General features: G+C 34.1%; 1 protein-coding gene across 3 annotated transcripts in view; it reads right to left on the bottom strand.

The window, feature by feature from the left end:
• LOC120298798 (SEC23 interacting protein) overlaps positions 1-20,766 on the bottom strand; it is a 60,174-nt gene that overhangs the window by 38,701 nt on the left and 707 nt on the right. For 2 of the 3 annotated variants that reach the window (XR_005554397.1, XM_039323270.1), the window contains exons 2-17: positions 18,717-19,255; positions 17,709-17,895; positions 16,602-16,795; positions 15,657-15,746; positions 14,380-14,500; positions 13,923-14,012; positions 13,092-13,233; positions 11,928-12,136; positions 11,531-11,643; positions 10,674-10,844; positions 8,600-8,695; positions 6,461-6,655; positions 5,911-6,066; positions 4,364-4,466; positions 2,477-2,662; positions 979-1,141 (exon numbers count right to left, since the gene is read on the bottom strand). Coding sequence is in view for 2 of the 3 variants with exons in the window: in XM_039323270.1 (XP_039179204.1) it covers positions 979-1,141; positions 2,477-2,662; positions 4,364-4,466; positions 5,911-6,066; positions 6,461-6,655; positions 8,600-8,695; positions 10,674-10,844; positions 11,531-11,643; positions 11,928-12,136; positions 13,092-13,233; positions 13,923-14,012; positions 14,380-14,500; positions 15,657-15,746; positions 16,602-16,795; positions 17,709-17,895; positions 18,717-19,255 (2,755 nt within the window). In the remaining variant the exon portion in view is untranslated. The remainder of the gene's footprint in view (positions 1-978; positions 1,142-2,476; positions 2,663-4,363; positions 4,467-5,910; positions 6,067-6,460; positions 6,656-8,599; positions 8,696-10,673; positions 10,845-11,530; positions 11,644-11,927; positions 12,137-13,091; positions 13,234-13,922; positions 14,013-14,379; positions 14,501-15,656; positions 15,747-16,601; positions 16,796-17,708; positions 17,896-18,716; positions 19,256-20,766) is intronic. The other variant, XM_039324504.1, reaches the window with a different exon arrangement.

The following is a 20,766-nucleotide window of genomic DNA, read 5'->3' as shown; positions in this document are numbered from 1 at the left end:
TATTAATAAAATTCATCTTTATTTTACATTTTTGATCAGGTGACATTTATAGCTTCAATTTGACTGTAATTCTAATTAACGGGTATTAATCCTGTCTTGAGCAATATTACAAGGAAGAATCCACTGCTAATAAAACTGGGGACATATTGTTATTGCTGTTATATTATTAAAATTTATGTTCTATCTTTCTAGGTCTTGGATCTAATATTCAGGTAGAATCTGCCTGCCTAACATGCTTAAGCTTGGAGGAAGCTATAAGTAAGAGACAGAGTGGATGGCAGCATAGCAGAACAGCCTTCTTAGTAGCAATCCCCATACTCTGAAACTCTTGAATCCCAAAACCAGGAGAGCCCCCCCCCCATCATGGTAACATTTAGAAGATTGCTCAAATGGCACTCTTTCACAGAGGCATGTGGTGCATTAAATGTAGTGGTAAAGAGTACTACTGAGTTGTGTTTTCCCTATTATTGTTTTTTATAATTGTGAGTTACCCATAATATTATATGTGACATACAAATGATGTATGAATAAAATGCATTTGAAAGCAATGGTAAATAAATCCTTGTGTTCCTAATATCAAGCTTCTTAGCAAAAAACAAAATTTGATTCCAGAGAGAGAGAGAAACTATTTCTTATCAATAGAAAAAATATTGTTTGTCTACTACCTCAAGGTTTATTTTATTAATTCGTGAGGTATTTGACTTTAGCCTGTGTTAACAGCCTAGCAATTGTATAACTTATTAATCAATACAATTTTCTTTAATGCAAGAGTGCCATCTTATGGAAATAGTATCTAGCTGCCTTCCAGCATAGACCAAGCAAAGGAAACTGGAATATTTCTGAAGCAAAATATAAGCAGGCAAACTGGGTGTAAATTCTAAGCCTCCCTAATTTAAAAAAAAAAAAGACATGTAAGAAAAACAAATGATGTTATTTACAATCTCAGGATTTAGTGATGGTAAATTTACTAATTCTTACCAGTAGCACAAGTGACTCTGTAGAGCAAAAAGATACTCATTAAAACTTTCTATAGGTTTTTCTTGAAGAACATAATCAATACGACGGCCTCCATTTAGCGAACCAATTTTTATACTCAAGTCTTCATCCTTTGAAAGTTCTGGACTTTCCACTATCTTTTCTGCTTCAGGGGAAAAAAATGAGTATGAAAAATACAATACAAGTTTTGCCATTCTCTCTTTCTTTACTACAATATTTCATTATTAGGCTTATTTATAACACATTTACAATTTTTCTCCTGATACATATACACTTCTGCGAATATATGCTAAGAAGAAAACAAATATCCAAGGGACTTCGTTATATTGCATATTCAGAAACTTTCAGAAAACAAACTATCCTTTCACACATATTTACATTCAACATAAATTGCAGGATTTCCTAAACAGCACCCAGTGATATGTGTAATAATTGATCTAAAGTGACCAAGTGTGCTTCAGTTCCAGGATGCTTTCAATTAGATGTTTCTTAAAGAGGCTATGTTTTTCCTGGATTTGCATGGTAACCACTTAGGCTTTGAATATGTTTTAGTTAGTCCATAACGCAACAGGAATACTCATTTTACCTTGAAATTCACTGGAATTTAAAACAAGCAGCAGGTTATGAGAAGGCAGATAAACAGATGAGCGCTTCAAAGATAATGCCAAATTATATTTCATTGCAACAATAACTTCAGATTCTTTTTTTCAATAGAAGTGCTTTAGTTTTTATCGTTTAAGAAAAGTTAAATAAAAGAAATTCAACACAGATAGAATAAAACAGACAAACCTATTCTGTCTAGAAAGTCAATATTTGATTACATTCAGGCAATTACAATGTTTTCATTTAGAGAACTTGCCCTGTTTGTCATGGTGTTCAATTAAACCAAGGCATATACAATGTGCAACATAAGGTTTCTACTAGAAATATCAGGTAGTCCTCAACTTACAGCCACATTTGGAACTTGGTTTACAATCTTTTCTACTGTGGTCATTAAGTGAATTACTGTGATTGTTAAATAAATCACACAATCATTAAGCAAACCTGGCTCCCCCAATTGTTTATCAGAAGCAGGTTGGGAAGGTCACAGTTTGTGTTCGCTGAATACAAGATGCTGCAACTGTCATAAATGTGAGCCACTTGCCAAGCACCAAAATTGTAGTCATGTGCTTTTCAGAGATATTGTGACAGTCACAACTTGGGTCGTAAGTCACTTTTTTCACGGCCGTCATAACCTAAACTGTCATTAAACAAATGGTTGTAAAGTTGAGAACTACTTGTAACTTTTATCCCTTCCAGGATAAAAATGAAAGTTTGCATATTCGAGAAACTAACAATGCTTTATCAAGTTTCAGAGCATGAGAGGTGAGTTACTACCACGAGACTCTAGACTTCAGTCCTGCAAGCAAAGAGATAGAGATACATTTCAATTTTACCACTTTGAACAGTTACTGAAAACCATATGCTTGTATCAAGTAACCTTCTGCCTCGTCTTTTTCCTCTTCTGCTTTAATCTGGTGGGCCACTTTCTCCAATTCTGCTTGGAGTTGAGAAGAAGAGGTATGGGCACGTGCAAATTCATTAAGGGTTTGCCAAGCACTTTTCAAAGAGCTGAGAAAGCCTTGTTTCAAGTCTGATCCCATTCGAGAGAGAGAATCTTTCAATTCTAATAAAAAAGAAAAATGGAAAAAATATATATATAAATTTGTTCCAATCACTGCAAGTTTAAAAAGGAATCACTTTGTTAAATACAAATGTTAAATAGTTACCTAAAAATAAATACAGAATACAGCTTCAATTAAATAACAACAAAAAAAATCTGTTCTATTCTTTAAACAATCATTTATTGTTAGCGGTATTTAGACTGAACTGCTTTTTTGGTTCACTGTGACGGTTTTAAAAATATTTAAATTTATTAACCTGGTAGAGGATCCTCCTGAATCAATCAACTGGCTTCATTTCTCATTTATATTAACAGTAGACTTGTGGAGTCCTTTGAATTCTTCATATGCAAAATAAATTAAATGAAGACCGAATCTGAAGTACTGCACAGTCCTAATTAATCTAAGCAGGCTCATTAAAGATTGGACTCTGAATCTTTAAAATCACTATATTTATTTATTAATCAAATTTATGTGGCTGTCCATCTCACACAAAGTGACTCTGGGCTTTACGACCTTTTTACTTAGTAACCAAAATTTTATATCCAATTATTATTATTAACCAAGGACTACATATAGCTGCACTATTCGAAACATATAATTGTAACCTTGAGTAATGACCACTGTTATTTTACTGTGAGTAAAAAACAATATTTCTATAATAATTTCAGATGAGTGCTGTAGATCAGAGGTTCCCAATCTTTCCAGGTTGGTGGCCCAGAGGCATGTGAAAATGGAGCCGCACGCTCCTGTGCGGCACTCACAGCAGCACTCATGCCCGTGCACATGTGCAAACAGGGTCGCTAGCACCCATGCACATGTGCAAAGGGGGCTGCTAGCACCCATGCAAACAGGGCTGCGAGCGCCCACGCGAATGCGCAAACAGGGTGCTAGTGCCCATACAACCACTAGCACAACGGGGGACTGTGCACACATGTGCGTGCACTGGCCAGCTACTGGCCAGCAGGCTATGGACCAGTAGTGGGCCGTGGCCCACAGGTTGGGAACCCCTGCTGTAGATGTCCTAAAATGGTCCTTAAAAATCTGTGATATGTGGATATGGATCATTTTCCCTATTTAATTAATGAAAAACTATAGTTTTTTAATTCATTATTTAATTAGGTGTCTTTAGTTTTAGCACTTGTATGGAGAGCAGATCACAATTTAGGTCATATTTATGCAAAAATATTGAAAATTCAAAAGGATTCACAAAGCATCACTGTATTTCAGCTCTGCCTATTTCATTTTATGCTTAGGCACCTACTAATGCTGCATACATAAATATGTATTTTACTACGGTTGCAATAAACTGTTTATATGACTACTTTAATTCTGCACTATTTATTTTCTTGTTCATTCTCTACTTCAACAACCCATTTCCTTCCTTCACACACTGTGATGTCAGATTAAAAATACAGACTAAATGGCAGACACTTTTACAAATAGTAGTATTCCTTACCACTAGTCATTCCAAAATTATCAATGTGGAGAAAACAGCAGTTTGGAGGGAAAGCTTTATAAAATATTTTTCTCATGCAACATGCAAAATTGATACTGAAAGTTTTACTGGATTTGAAAGAAGGCGCTTTTATTTTTGAATCAGAATATGGTATGTTGTTGCTTTCTTCTGTTTGTGCTTTATAACATTCATACTAGCTTTATGTTCAAGTCAGATATTAGAAAATATTTCAATACACTTTATTTACCAAGATGGAGTCTTTTCCTGCCTTTGTGGTGTGGAATGAGGACTGGTTTCACATCAAAATCAGAAATAATCATAGGTTCTAGCCTGTATGCTACTGGATCAAGCTAAATAATAAAAAACACAACATAAGTAATTTGAAGTCTAAACATAAAATACATTTCCTATAGAACTGCACAACTAGTTTCACACAAAAAGATTGGATTGGTTTCCCAAAAGCAGCCAGCAGTCCAACATAGAATACATAGTTGGGAAAGAAAGTACATGAAAAAGTATTATCCTTAACAAAGCTTTTCTATTTCTATTTGTTCACATGTTATTTATTTGTAGATTTGATTTATTTGCAAACACATCATCATGCATGAGGTCATGTATAATTAGCATATTGATAAACAAATAATAAAATATCAGGTCTTAAACATTCAGTACTCAATTATGCTACAGAATAGCCCACTCAGTTTACAAAGAAATCACACATACAATGGTTCCAGTGTACAAATAGAATACCACATGGAGTACAACACCTTTTTTTCAGTGTTTAAGAAATGCCTCTATAATAATTAAGACAGTAAATCCTAATAATATGTATATTGTTAAATGGAACACAGAAGTAAATCCTCTGTTCATGCTTACAAGAGACCTAAAGTTTTGATCTGTAATTTCAGAAAAGTAGAATAGGAAGATAAATAGATCTTGGTCATTTGAAAAAGAGAAGGCAGCCCCTCCTTAGCAACAAACAGAGAACAATTACAAAATATTCTGAGATATTAATAGTAATAGCACTACTGCATTCTAACCACTGTGCCACCATGGCTTTTTTCACCCCCCCCCCAACTAACACAAACAGAAACTTATTCGCCCCAAAATACTTAATAAATCAAAATGTAGATAATCCGGTGTAGAAATACATGTAGTCCTCGACTTACGACCACAATTGGGATATTATTTTCTGTTGTTAAGCAAGGTGGTTAAGTGAGTCACATCCAATTCTACAATCTTTTTTGCAATGGTTGTTAAACACATCAGTGCCGCTGTTAAATGAAACAGGTGGCCATTAAGTACATTCGGTTTCCCCCATTGACTTATGCTTGCTAGCAAATGGCTGGGAAGGTCACAAATGGCAGTCACACGACCCTAGGACACTGCAACCATTGTAAATACGTATCAGTTTCCCAAGCAGACAAGTTTTTAATCAAGTGATTATGAGGATGCTATAAAGGTTGTGGTTGTAAGGACCAATCATAAGTCATTTTTTTTCAGTGCCTGAAACTTTGAATGGTAATTAAACAAATAAGTCAAGGACTACCCGTGTAAAATCCTGACAACTCAGGATTTCAAATATTCAATGTACTCTCTAGCCCTAAATAAACAATGCAATCTTTGGTGTCATATTTTCTTTTAAAAATATAAACTATGATAAAAATATGTCAGAAATTAATGCCATGCAAATTAATTTTCTTATTTTTCAAAAAGTTACACTTAGAATATAAATAGGCAAGATACAATATTACTTTCATCAAATGTAATTGAAAATCTGTTCTTCTCACTAACCGGATGATATATGTTAAAAAATCCCTTGCAGGTTGGCAGCCTGTAGCTCTCATCTATTTTTTCCACTCCTCTAACAGTGAGGAATACACCAATTGGAGAACCCAAAGCAAAGAAAATATCTGGTTCAAAATCAAGTGTGTTGTATACCACAGACACCTGCAAGATAAAAAGTATTTTTTTTTAAAAAAAGAAAAGAAATTAATAATCTGTTTGTATGTCAGCCACTTCACTTTCAGCCTTTTACATGTATCACCAGACTGGACATAAGAAAGTTGATTTTGGAAACAGCAAAATGCAAAATGCTTCTTGTTGAAACAGTTTTATGTGAAGTTGATGCTCTGTGAGTAGGTTCATAACAAAGCATGTGCACATTATATCATCTGTACCCCAGCCTCTGAGGAATATTTTATGTTTCACTTTATCCTCTAATACACAATCCCTTATCTATAACCGCATAGGCTATGCAGGAAAAACTGTGGTCCAAAAGGAGACAATTATACCAGTTGGAAACAAAATGAATTCATTTACGTTATATATACATATATCGTACCTGGCCTGTTCCCATTTCAAAAAATTCATAGTCTATGTGTGCAGATGAAACGGATGCTCCAAATGGGCGTGTTCGTTTGGATGCTTCCTGAGGAATGGTAGGTTCCGAAGATGCAGTAGCCGAAGAAAACTTAACTGTCTGAGCAACTTGTTCTTCCATTGCAGCCTTTTGCTCTAGCAATGCCTTCTTTTGTTCCTATTGAAATCAAGATTTTTAAAAACTGAAGAATGAAAGAGTTTACTATTGCATAAATATGTGCATTTGTATTTGTATATACACACATATACACACCACACTTCAACTAAACAATAAAAACAAAATTATCAGACAAATCTTTTAAGATTACAAAACAAATTAAATCCAGTCAACAAATTGGATCTTAATATCGACATCGTATCACATGGGAACTTAACATTCTTCATGTTAGCATAGAAAGAACATTCTAACGCGTATTCAGAGTAAACAGAAACCTGCTGTATATTTTTTTTTAAATCACATATAATCTTTTGATAGGTCCAAGAATATTTCCTCCTAGACCTAGCAGACTGGACAGGAAACACCTAATCCAAAGGACAAAACTCTCAGAGAACTTGTGTGCTGTCTGAAGACTCTCAAAACACTGATTAGTAGTGCTTACTTGAAAGTTACAACATAAGAATTCCAGCAAGTTTTTTTTTTACTTTCAAATAAGGCACCAGTATAAGATTTATGGCAGTCAAACCCTCTTTGTTCTCTTGGTCTGGCCACTTTAGTGAAAGCAGCAATGTCTGTATTGTATTGGCAATACTTATTGCCAAATGCGAGAAGCAAGTCTCATGCTATCCGTGCGTTTAATGAGGTTCCAGATTGTGGTTAGATGCCCAGGAATACAGAGCATGGCAGAGCAATGACAATAAACATGTCTCCTTTGGGAAGAGGACAGCATTGGCCCAATTAAGCTATACCAGCACCTGGATCTACAACATATAAGAATCACTTTAGATGCTTTCTTCTTCATTGGAAATAATTATCTACCTCCACATCTGCACTTGGATAGAAGGTTTGACATTGAGACTAGCTAGTGAAATTCTCTGCTGCTAGATCCTTGGATTGTTAATAAAAAATCATATCTCCACCTCTGCCATTCTCCTGGTAGTGACTGCTGATGATTCAAGTTTCAAGCAAGTATTATCTAGATAATTATTTTTCCCAATTCTCAAATACATTCAGGAAGTTTAGAGTCCAAAAGGCCTTTTGTCATTTCTATTTACATTTCTTCTAATTTCCCTTTAAACGTTTCTGAATTCTTTTGCTTTTCTGTATTGAGTTCATATCTGCATTATTGATTTTCAGTCTAATAGTAAAATTCTGCTGCAAAACTTGAAATTCTTTTTCTTTCTGACAAGAAAGACCCCTTGATTTATTTTTTTAGTTTTGCAAATTGTGTATTGATCATTTTCTTCTCCAGGTCAGCTTCATCCCATTCCACTGTTAGAAGTTGAACTACCTTTTCTTCAGGATCCTCTGGAACTGCTCAAAATATCAGGTAGAATTCTTTTTTTATTTTTCTTTCAATTCCAGGAAAGCCAAATTGTCTAAGTTCTTTTTCATCTGTTTATTATTTCTGTTTTACTTGCAAAAATTTCTACTTTGTCATTAATTTGCTTAATTTCTCTCCTAAGGTGCCCCACAGAATGTTCATTTTTTCCCATTTATTCAAACGTTTTCTATAATATTTCTGGCTAATTCCTTTTTCTATCAGTTGATCTAATGAACCTCTCCTTGCCTCATTTTGCTTTGCCTCAATGGATTGTTTATAATCCAAAAGTAAAAATAAGTCAATTACAAAGATGAAGGTAAATGGCAGGCTTCTCTCTTTTTTTTCCTACTGTCATTCTCTCTTTACCTTTAAAGCTTTAAGCCCCTGCAGCTACCCCAAACTGGCTCTCAGGGTTACAAATACAAAAATTGTACTAGGAGCTGAATGTTAAATATTGTTCATAATACTTTGACAAAAGGGTGTTTCTTCCACATATAGGGTCAGTAAAATATGTTATCACCCTGCTTATTTTCTATTTCTGTGATGAAATGTTAATATTCAAGCAGAAACAAAGATAGATTCAGTGAGATTGCTTCCCAAAACAAAACTATGATTCCCACCTGTTTGGCTGCTTTGTCTTTTACAAAGTTTGCTATCTTCTTCCGAGGCCCAAGAGGTATTCTCATTTCTTTCAGGTCATCAACTGTACACAACAACTTTCAAAATAAAATGAGGGAAATCAAATTTTGTATTTTTTTCTTTTAATACAAATACATTTCCCTATAGCTGGTTAGTATAAACATTTTAGTAGTATAGATAGTCCTTGATTTACAACAGTTTGTTTAGTCACCATTTGAAGTTACAACAGCACTGAAAAAAGTGAGTTATGACTGTTTTTCACACCAATGACTATTATAGCATCCCCTTGGTCACATGATCAAAATTCAGATACTTGGCAACTGACTTGTACTTATGATGGTTGCAGTGGCCTGGGGTCATATGATCACCTTTTGCAAACTTCTGACAAATCTGACAAAGTCAATGGCAAAGCCAGATTCACTTAACAACCATATTACTAACTTAACAACTGCAATGGTTCACTTAACAACTGTGGCAAGAAATGTTGTAAAATGAGGCAAAACTTACTTAACAAATATTTAACATTTAACAACAGAAATTTTGGGCTCAATTGTAGTCGCTAGTCAAGGATTCATATATGGGTTGCTGACAGTTACCATGAATCCTGGGAGGCAAGTCTGATACTGCAGTATAAACAAGTCTGTGCAATTAAAAGAACATTTATCCTTGTTTTGTAGATTGAAAGCAGTAGGAGCCAGAGCTCAAAATACATGTTAAAAACCAATACTATAAACCTAGAGTATCTATTATTCTCCAAATGTCATCACAGAGAAATCCTAAGTAAAGTAGGTTTATCGTGACCAATAAATCGTACTCATTCAGCTCACTGCTATGATAGCAATATAGCTACAGCAGTTATCTTGTGTTTCAATTTTAGTTTTTAATTTGTTTCATATCCAGAAATTAAGCTTTTATGTTTCTACATCTTCTCAACTCTGAAGGAACAAGTTACTATTTTGAAAAACTTAATGATTTAAAACAAGCTGTTTCCAATCTCAAGAGTTTAATTTGGATAATTTAACTCAACGAGTGGCAATGACAATTGGCAATTCATTTCTCAATTTCAACTTGCCAGCATACTGGCCCCTAACATACCAGTAAACATCTTATGCCGGTTGCAACTCAACTCTTTCTCAAATCCCTGGCCACTGATCATGAAATTTCAATGAGAATATTAAAAGGACCTCTCCTACTTCCTGTTCAACTCTCACCAAAGTAAAAGCTACAGATTCTGTTGACATAAACAATACTCATACCAATGACTTCTTTATGCACTAAAGAATGTACTCCAAGTTTTCTAATTCAAACATATAGTCTGCTGGGATCAGTTCAACTTCAATCATTGGCTTGTCCTTCAGTCAAAGAGCTATGGCCTTGACTAGGTCAACATCAATGCCAACTATAGCAAAATGACATTTGGCAACACATGATGCCATATGACTGCTCTCATGAAGTACTGTTGGCTAGATGCCAAGTATGAGAATCCTGCTTTCATTTGTATTTTAGAACAATATGAAATCCTTTTTCACAGGAAGCCAACCTCCTCCCTCCCAAAACACATGAAATTATAAAACTAAAAAATTATACAGCTGCTTTCTGTTAATAGCACATACTGTGAAGTGTGGTGATGCCCATTGAGAAATGTGTACACTTCTATATTTTGTGCAAGTGTTTCTTGTCTTTTTTATTCACTAGAACTAGCAATTGAACTGAAAAGCGCACATATAAATTTGTCATTAATTAACCTATCACAACTTCTGTGCAAACCCTGAAATAATACTTATTCTTCTCAAGGATTTATCATTTTTCAGCTATTCTAAAATTATTTCAGAGGGTGTAAATATCTCAGGCATTGATTGATCAAGAGGAAGTGGGGAGGGGTGGTGATGACCTCATGTTCACTAAAATTATATTGCCATATATTAATGTATGCTTATAAATTCCTCCAGATAACAGTGATTCCTGGCTCAACAGATACTTCAGGATGTGCATAAAATGGCAGTGATGTTGTTTTGAATTCAAACAAGCCATGTTCTTTTTCAATTTTTACTATACCAGAGATTCCATGTCAATCTTCTCCTTTTCAAAAGTACTGATATATTCTGACAAACTAAGCATTTCCAAAGTTCTTTGCAAGGTTGGAATATCATCCTCATCATCATGATCCCCATGCTCATCATTTAAATGAGAAAGCAGAGCACCAGCAGAATTAGAATTCAATGACCCCTTGAAATGAAAAAAAAAATCTGCATTAGGTTATAACATTCAAAACCAAAGAAAAGTCAAAATAAATCAGTTTCACTAAGGAATGTGGATAACTCAAAAATAAATCTCATAGAGTGAATGTATGTATGTTTGGTGCTCACTTCAATCCACCATCATAAAAACAAGCCGAGTCTAGATTGCAGAATATCTAGTTTGGATCTAAAAAACATCAGGATTAAGTACTAATTAGAGTTAACTCTCAAAGGCATTAAAGGAGCAAAAAAAATCATACAGAAAAATATATATATTCTGCAATAGGCTCTAATGACAATACTCTTAATGACGGAACTTTTTTTAACAATAAAAGCTAAGATTCTAAATAAAAATACGGACAGAGTATCTTTTAGAAACCTGGTTACTTAGCATACACCATATATGCATATGATGGCATATAGAAAAAATTTTTCTTTGATTAATGCAGTGTAACCATCCTTATGAACTGATCATTTATGATAGAAAAGGATCCTATTTGTTAAAAAAATATCCATGGACACTTAGAAGAAGACATTCAGTGAATTATGATAGCAGTGCTGTTTAATTTGATTAGGCTACATATTTCTAATGTTCTGAATACTGCATTGATCATTTGAAGTTTTTTTTTTTTACCAATCACACAAATATTAAGGAAGATTGTTTAGTAAAAATACCTGCTGGTCATCTGTCACTTCTTTCACAGCACCATTGGAAGCAACAGTAGTAGAATTAACTGCAGATGTCCAATCCTTTTGATTGGACAGTATGTCAAATAGAACCAAGGACCCTAGGAGATACAAACTCTATCGTTAGAAATAGAATTTTGAGATATCTAAACAGTCTGGGTTTAAACAGTAATTACACACTGATATCTTAGGTACTCTTCCCAACCTTCCCTTTGCCTAACAAAATAGAGAGATATTCACAATGTCAGAATACTAGAGACGTTTCTAGGACAAAAATATAACTACAACTTTAAGAACTAAAAACCCCATTTAGACAACAGTTCTCAAGAATTATGCCATAAAAATGATATATTGAACTAATCATCATATTAAGCCATTGCATTACCTAAACTGTGACCAGCAACAGAGATTCCTCCTTTAAAATCAGGGTTTCTGCTCATGAACAGTGCATAAAGATGGTTTATCTCTACTGTTACTTTATCCACAACCGTTTGGCAGTAAGTGGGACTATTGTAAAACAGGATATCAAGTAGAGTTTCATTGGTGAAGTGGCGGAGGCGTCCAATAGTTGGCAATGTTATCTTTTTAATATTCCTTGAAATACACAATTATACAGATTATTAAAAAGTAATTTCAAATAAATTTTGCTAAACTAAGAGTAAAAATTGCCAAAGTAGTTTTCACAAATCATTTTTCAAATCTATAAAGCAACCGTGGTCATTATGATATTCTCTTCCTTGTAGCTTCTCTACTCCATAACAGCCTTGCCCCAATTTAACAGACCATCTGGGAGAAAGAGGTCTGTTATTCATATTCCTCTGCTAAACTGAAAGTTACACCATCATAGAGATGAACTTCATTCCTTTGATGATATCATTACTTAAACTGACACAAATTTGGTCTGTTGTATCAAGGTTGAATAAACTGTTTCACTTTGTGTGAACCTAATTAGTGATGATATATTCAATAACCCATGGTTAAGCAAACCATCTTGAATTATTTAAAAACACTTAATTAGTGCAATAGTCATTTAGCTCTATTATCCTAGAATAATTAGTTCAAATATTCAAGGAATCATACTGGTTGCATTCAAATATTACAGTTAGCAATTATTTAATATGTGAAGAACAAGAATTATTAAATCTGTTTTCTATTTTCCCCATCTTTGTGCAAACTCTAAACTGTGATCAGCCTTAAACAGTTGGTTGGATCAAGTTAATTTCAAAACTATGGTATTAATTTAAGCTATTTCAGACAAATCAGTTATAGTACAATAAAATGCAATTATGAAAAATGGAATTAAATGCTAGGGAAAAATCACTATTTTTTTGTTCTAATGAAAAATTAAGTATAAGTTCTCAGAATATGATAACATTCATAGGTAACAACATTTAGCAATTCTAAACTAAAAAAATCACAAAAATTATACACTTAAAGTCACAACTGATCAACTTTGAGATACTGATCAATGATCAAAGAACAACTCTACTTTGTTAAAACATATTACAAACTGATTGGATGAGAGTGATAGTGAGTACTGTAGACCTACCTATCCACCCCTGTTGCATCTCCATGCAAAGCACTGTGCCAATGAACTGGCAGGAATTCGACTCTACTCACTTTATGTTCTTCTATCGATTTCCTAAAATGTGTTTGCAGCAATTTCAGGGATACTGTCCGAAAGTCATCAACTTTTTAAAAAGGGAGAAAAGGAATAATGGTGTCATACAATTAATTTTAAATGAAAAAGTTTATAGTAATTATGCGCATACTGACTGTTAACAGAATTTCTAATTTCTGAAAATAAATGTTTTCTAGTCCAAACTCTGCAGGTGGATTATAAAAGCATAACTAAAATTTTAAATATATTCCACATATTTTGATTTTAAAACCCCAGGAAGTTCTAGAGTGTTCATCTTCCAAGCCATTAAAAATATGTATGTAGTTGATTTGGATAAAGCATCAGAAGCAGTTTACCATCTTTCACCTCTCCCAATGAAAAAGCTTGACTTCTAAATATTATCAATAATAATAGTTCATAATTGTGTTTTCTTTCACTAATAGCTTTTAAAACTAATATATCATTTATTTGAACACCTTTTAAGAGGATTATCCCTTTGGAGCAGTTTGTTCTTTCCATTATCTTCTTAACCACATTGAAATTAGTTTGTATGTTTAGATTTCTGATGCAGTTAACTGTTGTGATTTGAAATCCAATTTAAAGACCGGCCTAAATGCTTTAGTGTACGTGACTAAGTGCTTTTACAAACAACTCTAAATAAAAGTTTAAGAACAACTACATACTAAGGTAGTAGCTGAAAAAAGGAACAAGCAAGTATTCTTCATATGCATTTCTCTATCCATACTCAAATAATCCTACCACATTCAACAATGCTTCTGAAGCGCAGATCACAGACTGGGCCAATTCCATGGACCATAAATACCAAATGATCAATTTGAGACACTTCACCTATAAAAATAACAATAAATACAATCAGTTACATTCATAAATACTACAAAGCATACTTTCCAATTTAAATATATATATTTGCAATGTTTTTCTACTCAACTTTGAAGGCATTCCTTAACTTGTGGTCTCAACATGAGGCAATAGCCTCTCAGGCATCTCTGGATAAATACCACATATCCAGAGGGAAAGTGTTTCTATCTATTCTGGAAAGCAGCCTTACTCATTCCCAGCATCTGTACAGTCAATATTCAGAAGCTTGCTGGGAGCCAATATATTCTTTAGCCAAAACATATTTATTATCCTGGCATGTGAGGAAAAAACAAGAGACTGTAGGGAAACATTTTATATGAAATCCTACATAACTTACCATCTGGAATATCCTCATGATCATCATCAATTCCACGTTTAACTACTCTTGGTCTCGTCTGATCGTCTTGCGTGGTGCCCCATTCATCTGGTATTGAAGAAGGCTGAAACTGAACTATAACCTGAGATAAAATCAATGTATCACATTTATACATAATTTAACATATTGCGATTTTATGCAATAATATATATACTATAGCTTAGGTGTATTAAATTCATGGATACAACCATTTTTTCACCAAGAGAAAATGGCATAAGATTGTTCAGCATATAGTAGACAAAAATTAAGTTTATATTTATTTCAATTTCCATTTAAAAGATTCTCAACACCTGAAATAATGATTTGTGACAGCACATTATTCAAAATGTTAAACTGCACTGTTGGAGAGAAATATCCAATATGCCTCCTAATATCAGATTATGTTGGATATGATGTAAATCCATTGGCGATATCCATTTCGCTGCCCAAATTGATGTAGATCTAATCCTAAGTGGCTTGGTTCCTCAGTAGGATTTTTCCATATATTTTACAAAGTAAATAATGCTGGCTCAAAGGAGCTATACTAACCACACTGTCACAAATCCATTGGCGATGTCCATTTTGCTGCCCAAATTCATGGAGATCTAACCTTAAGTGGATTTTCCTCCCAATGGGATTTTCCCATGTATTTTACCGTAGATAATGCCAGCTCAAAAAGTCAGCATGATCCTAAGCATACCAACGAACTACAAATCCATTGGAGATGTCCATTGTGCTGTCCAAATTTGTGGAGACCTAACTCTAACCGTAAGTGTATTTGCCCACCAAGGGGGTTTCTCCATTTATTTTATCAGGAAACATAGATAAGGCAGGCTGGAAAAGTCAGGGCCTTCCTAAGCATATCGAAGCACTATAAATGTTAGCAATATCATCTTGCTGTCTCAATTCATGGAGACCTAACCATAACCCTCAGTAAATTTGCTCCCTATTGGGAATAAGGCCTACCCAAAAATTCAGCATCCTTCTAAATTTTCCCAATTTTTGGTACTTTTCAGGGTTTTAAGAATGGGAATTGTAATAGGAAGCCTCTGACAGTCAAAACCTTCAGATTCTCTTCCTTAAACCTCCATAATTTACCCTTAGAATTACCCCAAAACATCTCAAGACATTTCAACCTTCCCCTTTTGCCCAAAACAGGCTCCTGCTTCTATATTCAGTTATGATCATCCTCCAAAGTGATAATACCAATACATTACTGACAGCCTCCAGCGTATCTAATTAAGCAACATTCTCATTACCTTAGGATTATGCATAACGAAAGTTTCTCCACCTGGAAATTCTAATCGCCGATGCCACTGATTTGTGGTAACAGCTTTCTTATATTCAGCCTACAACAAATATCAATTATATATCTTGAATATCAAGAAAGCACATCAAAGGACAAGGTGATAAGAAGGCAATTTAAATTCATTTGTAATATTATATTAAACCACAAATTGTTCCTACAACTTGTGGATAAAGATTATGCATTTCCTACCAATCACTCAATTTTTGAAAGGTAGTTACTATTTAAATATGATTAAAACTTTGAAGACAAAGATGCTTTTGCCATGGTGTTTCAGGTCTGATGCTCTAAATGGCACTTGTCCTCCAGATTTGAAGCCACAATGAAAGTCAGATACCAACAACATGAAATTCTATTTTCAGCTAATGCAGCATACAGTGCTCTAGTTTCAAAACATATTGGCTGTATCATGAAATAATCTAGATTATATATTAAGAATACATAACTGAACTTAACCTAATATACTAATCTCCAAAATAATTTATTTTGGCAACTGAATAAAAATGATTACAGTTAATTTACTCCACCATTCATGTGGCAGTTTAATACCAGGTTTTGCCACATACAATCTATTCAGTATAAAGTAATTTTGCATTTTTAAAAGAATAATAACCCAATTTTCAACAATTTTTTAATTTATACTAAAATTGTGGTTTAAAATTAATATCACAGCAACATTTTATAAAGCTAACTTAAAGGCCACAAAATAATGATTTTTAAAATAGATTCATTGGGGAAAGCTTGCTGCGCTATGCACTTCACGCAAAAAGAACTGATGATAATGATATGGCTGTGGTAACACTTTATTATTTTATTATTCAAAAAAAATTACTTTTGAATTTGGGATTAAAAAAAAATCTACAGCTAACATTGTTGCCTTCATTTTAAAAATACTCACCTCTAGTTTTTCACTGAAATCCTCAGTATAAGGAATAAATCTGCTGTCCTTATCTCCCTTATAAAACCAAGTACATCGTCTTACATCAGATTGTTGTTCTTCCCAATATACAGCTTTCCTCACACGGTCATATAAATAAACATCATAACGTCCTCCATCAGTACTCAAAATTACACTCTCTGGATCAGGTTGCACTAAAGAGTAAGAAGAAAGTTATTCTTTCTCCTTTTCTCATCTAACCTGTGAATATTGGAAATGAGAAATCTTTACATTTTACACTGAACAGTGATATTTTGTTTCTGAACTAAAGTTTCTATTGGAAAATGAGGGCAAGTAGGAAAGTTTTCTAGATTTACTGTTGCATTTCTTTCAACAGTTGTTCCACTTTGTTTATTGGTGATGTCAAAATCAGACAATATGCGAAATCCACCAGCATGGACAGAACAGAAAAGTTCAGTAGATATCATAGAAAAAGAACAAGAAATAGGAGAAATAATCTGAAAACTAGGGGGAAACCCTCTTTGAGTAATGAAGTATTCAGTATCCAATCTTGTTATTTTGAAATGATTAGAGTTTTCTCCCAAGAATCTTGACAGAATTTTCCTCATTACTCATAACTTTATGGAAACTTCCATAATAAACTTGCTGAAAGAGCAAAAAAAGTGAACAATCTCTCTTACAGAATTGGACACTTAATGTTGATTACTTTATTAATAACTGTCATCAAAATATTCAAATGATTTATATAAATCCAATACTGTACCATGACAGCTAAAAACGTATATAATATATCTATATTTAACAAGTTGGTATTTTCTAATTACTCTTTGAGCTATAGCATCTGTGAGGAATGCTCAGTTTGATCATTTCCAGGACAGCTCTCAGAAAATATCAGGAAAAGCAAAACAGCACATAGAGTTTCTGAAGAAACACTGTTTGTCTCCAAACAAGGATCTACCAGGTCTCATATTTTCAATGAAAAAAAGTCTTTAAATATATGCAAATAATATCTCACTTTAAAATGATCTGCATGTTATATAATATGCTTGTCCATTCTCATCATGTCTAAAACACAAATTATTACACAAAGGCAAACTTAAGTCTTACCAGAATTATAAACCTTCTCCAGAGCTGTAGAATCTAGATCACTGAATGGCATCCATAGCTCCTTGTTTTCCACTTCCTTACAGTAAAACCAATGTGGCTGAACTGGTTCATACTGGTTTTGTAATAAGACAGGTGGTGCCTTCACAAGTGGACCTGCTGACATTGATGTCTGAGGTGATAGGGCTGACTGAAGTGAAAAAAAGAGAAGGGGGAGAAGTTTCCTTAATGTTCTCAAAGTTTTACTTGATGTTTAGATACAGGACTTTATTATATACAATTCCATTCTGAATTATAAAAATACATTATTCTTATAGATTTTAAATTAACATCCCCATGCTACGTTGGCATAGCAAGAAAAGGCAATATGGGAGTTGTGTCTTAATTTTGTATATCTGATGGCCAATTATTTTCAAACTTGATCTAGGTGTAAGACATTAGGTTTCACAACTGAATCCTAATCAAAACTCTAGTCCAGTGTTTCCCAAACTTGACAATTTTAAGGCATGTGGACTTCAACTCCCAGAATTCTGGGAGTTGAAGTCCTCATGCCTTAAAATTGTCAAGTTTGGGAAACACTGCTCTAGTCAATGTAACTTTCAAAAATTATCAAATTAAATACAAAAACTAATCAGTTTCATAAGTGCAAATATTTTACATTCAGATATGACCAATAAACTAATATTAACTCTTCACATTATAATTAAACAGTGTCAAAAATTCCTAAACTCAAAAACATTTCATCTTTGTTTTCATGCAAAATAATAATCAAGTGCCAAGATAGGAAATGCATATAGCTTTATTTTAAGGACAACATTTGTCTCAAATGCTTTGTTTATGTATATATAGACTTTCACTTCTCGGTTAAATCAAGTTACAAAACATATCCAGCAAATCATTATTCATTATTATTGAGCTGCTTGAAGACGTGAGAGAGTAAAACGATAATTGTTAGAAGAGCAACAAACTTTTTTACAGTAATTGCAATATATTGAAAGATAATCTTCCTACCAGCGGCATTGGTCCTGCAGGAGTTGGATACTTCTGCATAGGTGGTACAGAAGGTGAAGGCTGCAGACCCTCGACAGGTGCTTGTGTCTGTTGCAGCTGTGGTGGAGTGATGTAAGGATTGGCTCTACTACTTAAGGTAGTGTGACGATAAGGGTTATAACCTTGTTGTGATGCTCCCTGTGGTGGTGTTGAAAAGACTGATGGTGGAGGACCACTTTGCTGAGATGTTTGATAAGTTCCAATTCCTTGTCCTGAAGTAGAGGGAGTATTAAAACACTGTGATTTGGAAACAGAAGCTGAAAATATATTTGGCCCATCTTGTGATGAAGGCAGAAGAGGAAAAGAAACTGGAGGTTTAGAGAAAACAGATGTTCCAGCTTGGGTTGAGATTGCCACGCCTAAGGGTGGTTGTTCAATGCTTCCAAAGGGATCACTGCTGCTAGGAATTTGGGAGAAATAATTGAATGTAGATGGAGGGTTTATATTTGTGGATGTCTGGCCTAGGAAGCTGTCTTCTTCACCAACATCTGTGTTATCATCTGCATTAAAGAATATATAGTAAGGATCAATAAAAAAAATATGATAGGTTATATGAAAGAATGGCATCTCCTTCATAACATCAACCATGCTATAGTTCACCATTACATTTCAGTAACAAACATCTCTACCACTTTCAAGCCTTTCTGTTCAGCTACAGTTTTTGTATTATTTCAGTAAGGTTTTTTTTTTCATCATCCCCAATCTTTTTGGGCACCGTTTTCTGTGAACCAGAGAGGAATTGGTTTCATAAGGTGACTGCATCCAATGATCAGGCTTTGCTTATTTTCACGGCCTGGTTTCTGGCATGCCATGGATCAGTGCCAGTCCATGGACCAGGAGTTGGGCACCCCTGCAGTATCCAACTTGGAATAGTAACATTAATATATAGTTTTTAACTGTATATTATTTATATATTTAAACTATTAAGGAGCCATTAATTAATCTAGAAGGTGAACTTTCCTTTGATGGCTACAGGCCACATTTAACATGGGAACTGGGAGGGAGCATTATTTATCAAAAATTGGACAAAATGCAAGGAAAACTCTGTACAATATATATGTGGATGGAGGCAGAAACTTTCAGATTTGGGAATGATTGAGAAAGTTTTTGATAGTATGAATCCTATTTTAGGGCTTATTTCAGATAAGAATGTTACCTCATCAGTTTATTGATTAATCACAGATTATTTGCTAAAATTAACATCATTTTTATTGTGGCTCTGCTCATTTTCTCCTAGTGGTAGGATCATTTTGTTCCCTTAACTCTGCCTAATTTTTGAGGATGTTTGTCAATATCATAATAAGAACTAAGCTATTGCATATAAAGAGGCAGCAAATGCCAAATTGACTTTGCTGACCTTCCAAAAAGATCTGAAAATATGTCTTGGCCGTCTGGCCTGGGATTCAACAGCATGGGTATGGAGTTTTCAAAGGGTTTTATTGCTAGGGACATTGAGTGGGCCCTCCTGCAAGTTATGCTTAATGTTTTTAACTTTTTACGATTTTTTCTAAGATTCTTTTTGTTACTTTGTTGCATCATTTTGTGTTTTTAACTTTGTATACTGTTTAGAGTCAGGGTTTAGAGATGGGCAGGTTTATAAATTTACCAAATGAATAAATAAATCTGGGAATTGTAGGAGAAATATGAATGTGTGAATTATGTTAATGCTACAAAACCTCTCTTTAACGACACATTTTCTTCTCTCCCATCTGATGTCACTGATTTTCACTACCATCAGCTGGTGCTTTACCCCTGTCTCCAATCACCACCCTAATAAATTGATTCCTCCAAATCCTGCCTGCTATGCTACTTTCCAAGAAACACACCAACATTATGTTCTTCCATATAACTACTTATCTCCAAACAACTAAACTTCCGGGAAGCTTAATTTCAAGAAAAAGAAATGCAACAAGTCACATGAGCCAGGAAGGAAATCATACCCACTCATTGGACAAGTCTTAGGAACTTTCTCTGCGTCTTCAGTAATAAGATTGCAGCACCAAGGCTGTGA

Source organism: Crotalus tigris, unplaced genomic scaffold (genome assembly GCF_016545835.1).
Source record: "Crotalus tigris isolate CLP2741 ecotype Arizona unplaced genomic scaffold, ASM1654583v1 scf7180000017536.10889498, whole genome shotgun sequence".
Taxonomy (NCBI): domain Eukaryota; kingdom Metazoa; phylum Chordata; class Lepidosauria; order Squamata; family Viperidae; genus Crotalus; species Crotalus tigris.
Note: the sequence above shows the minus strand (reverse complement) of the source record. Positions and strands in the feature narration are given on the sequence as shown.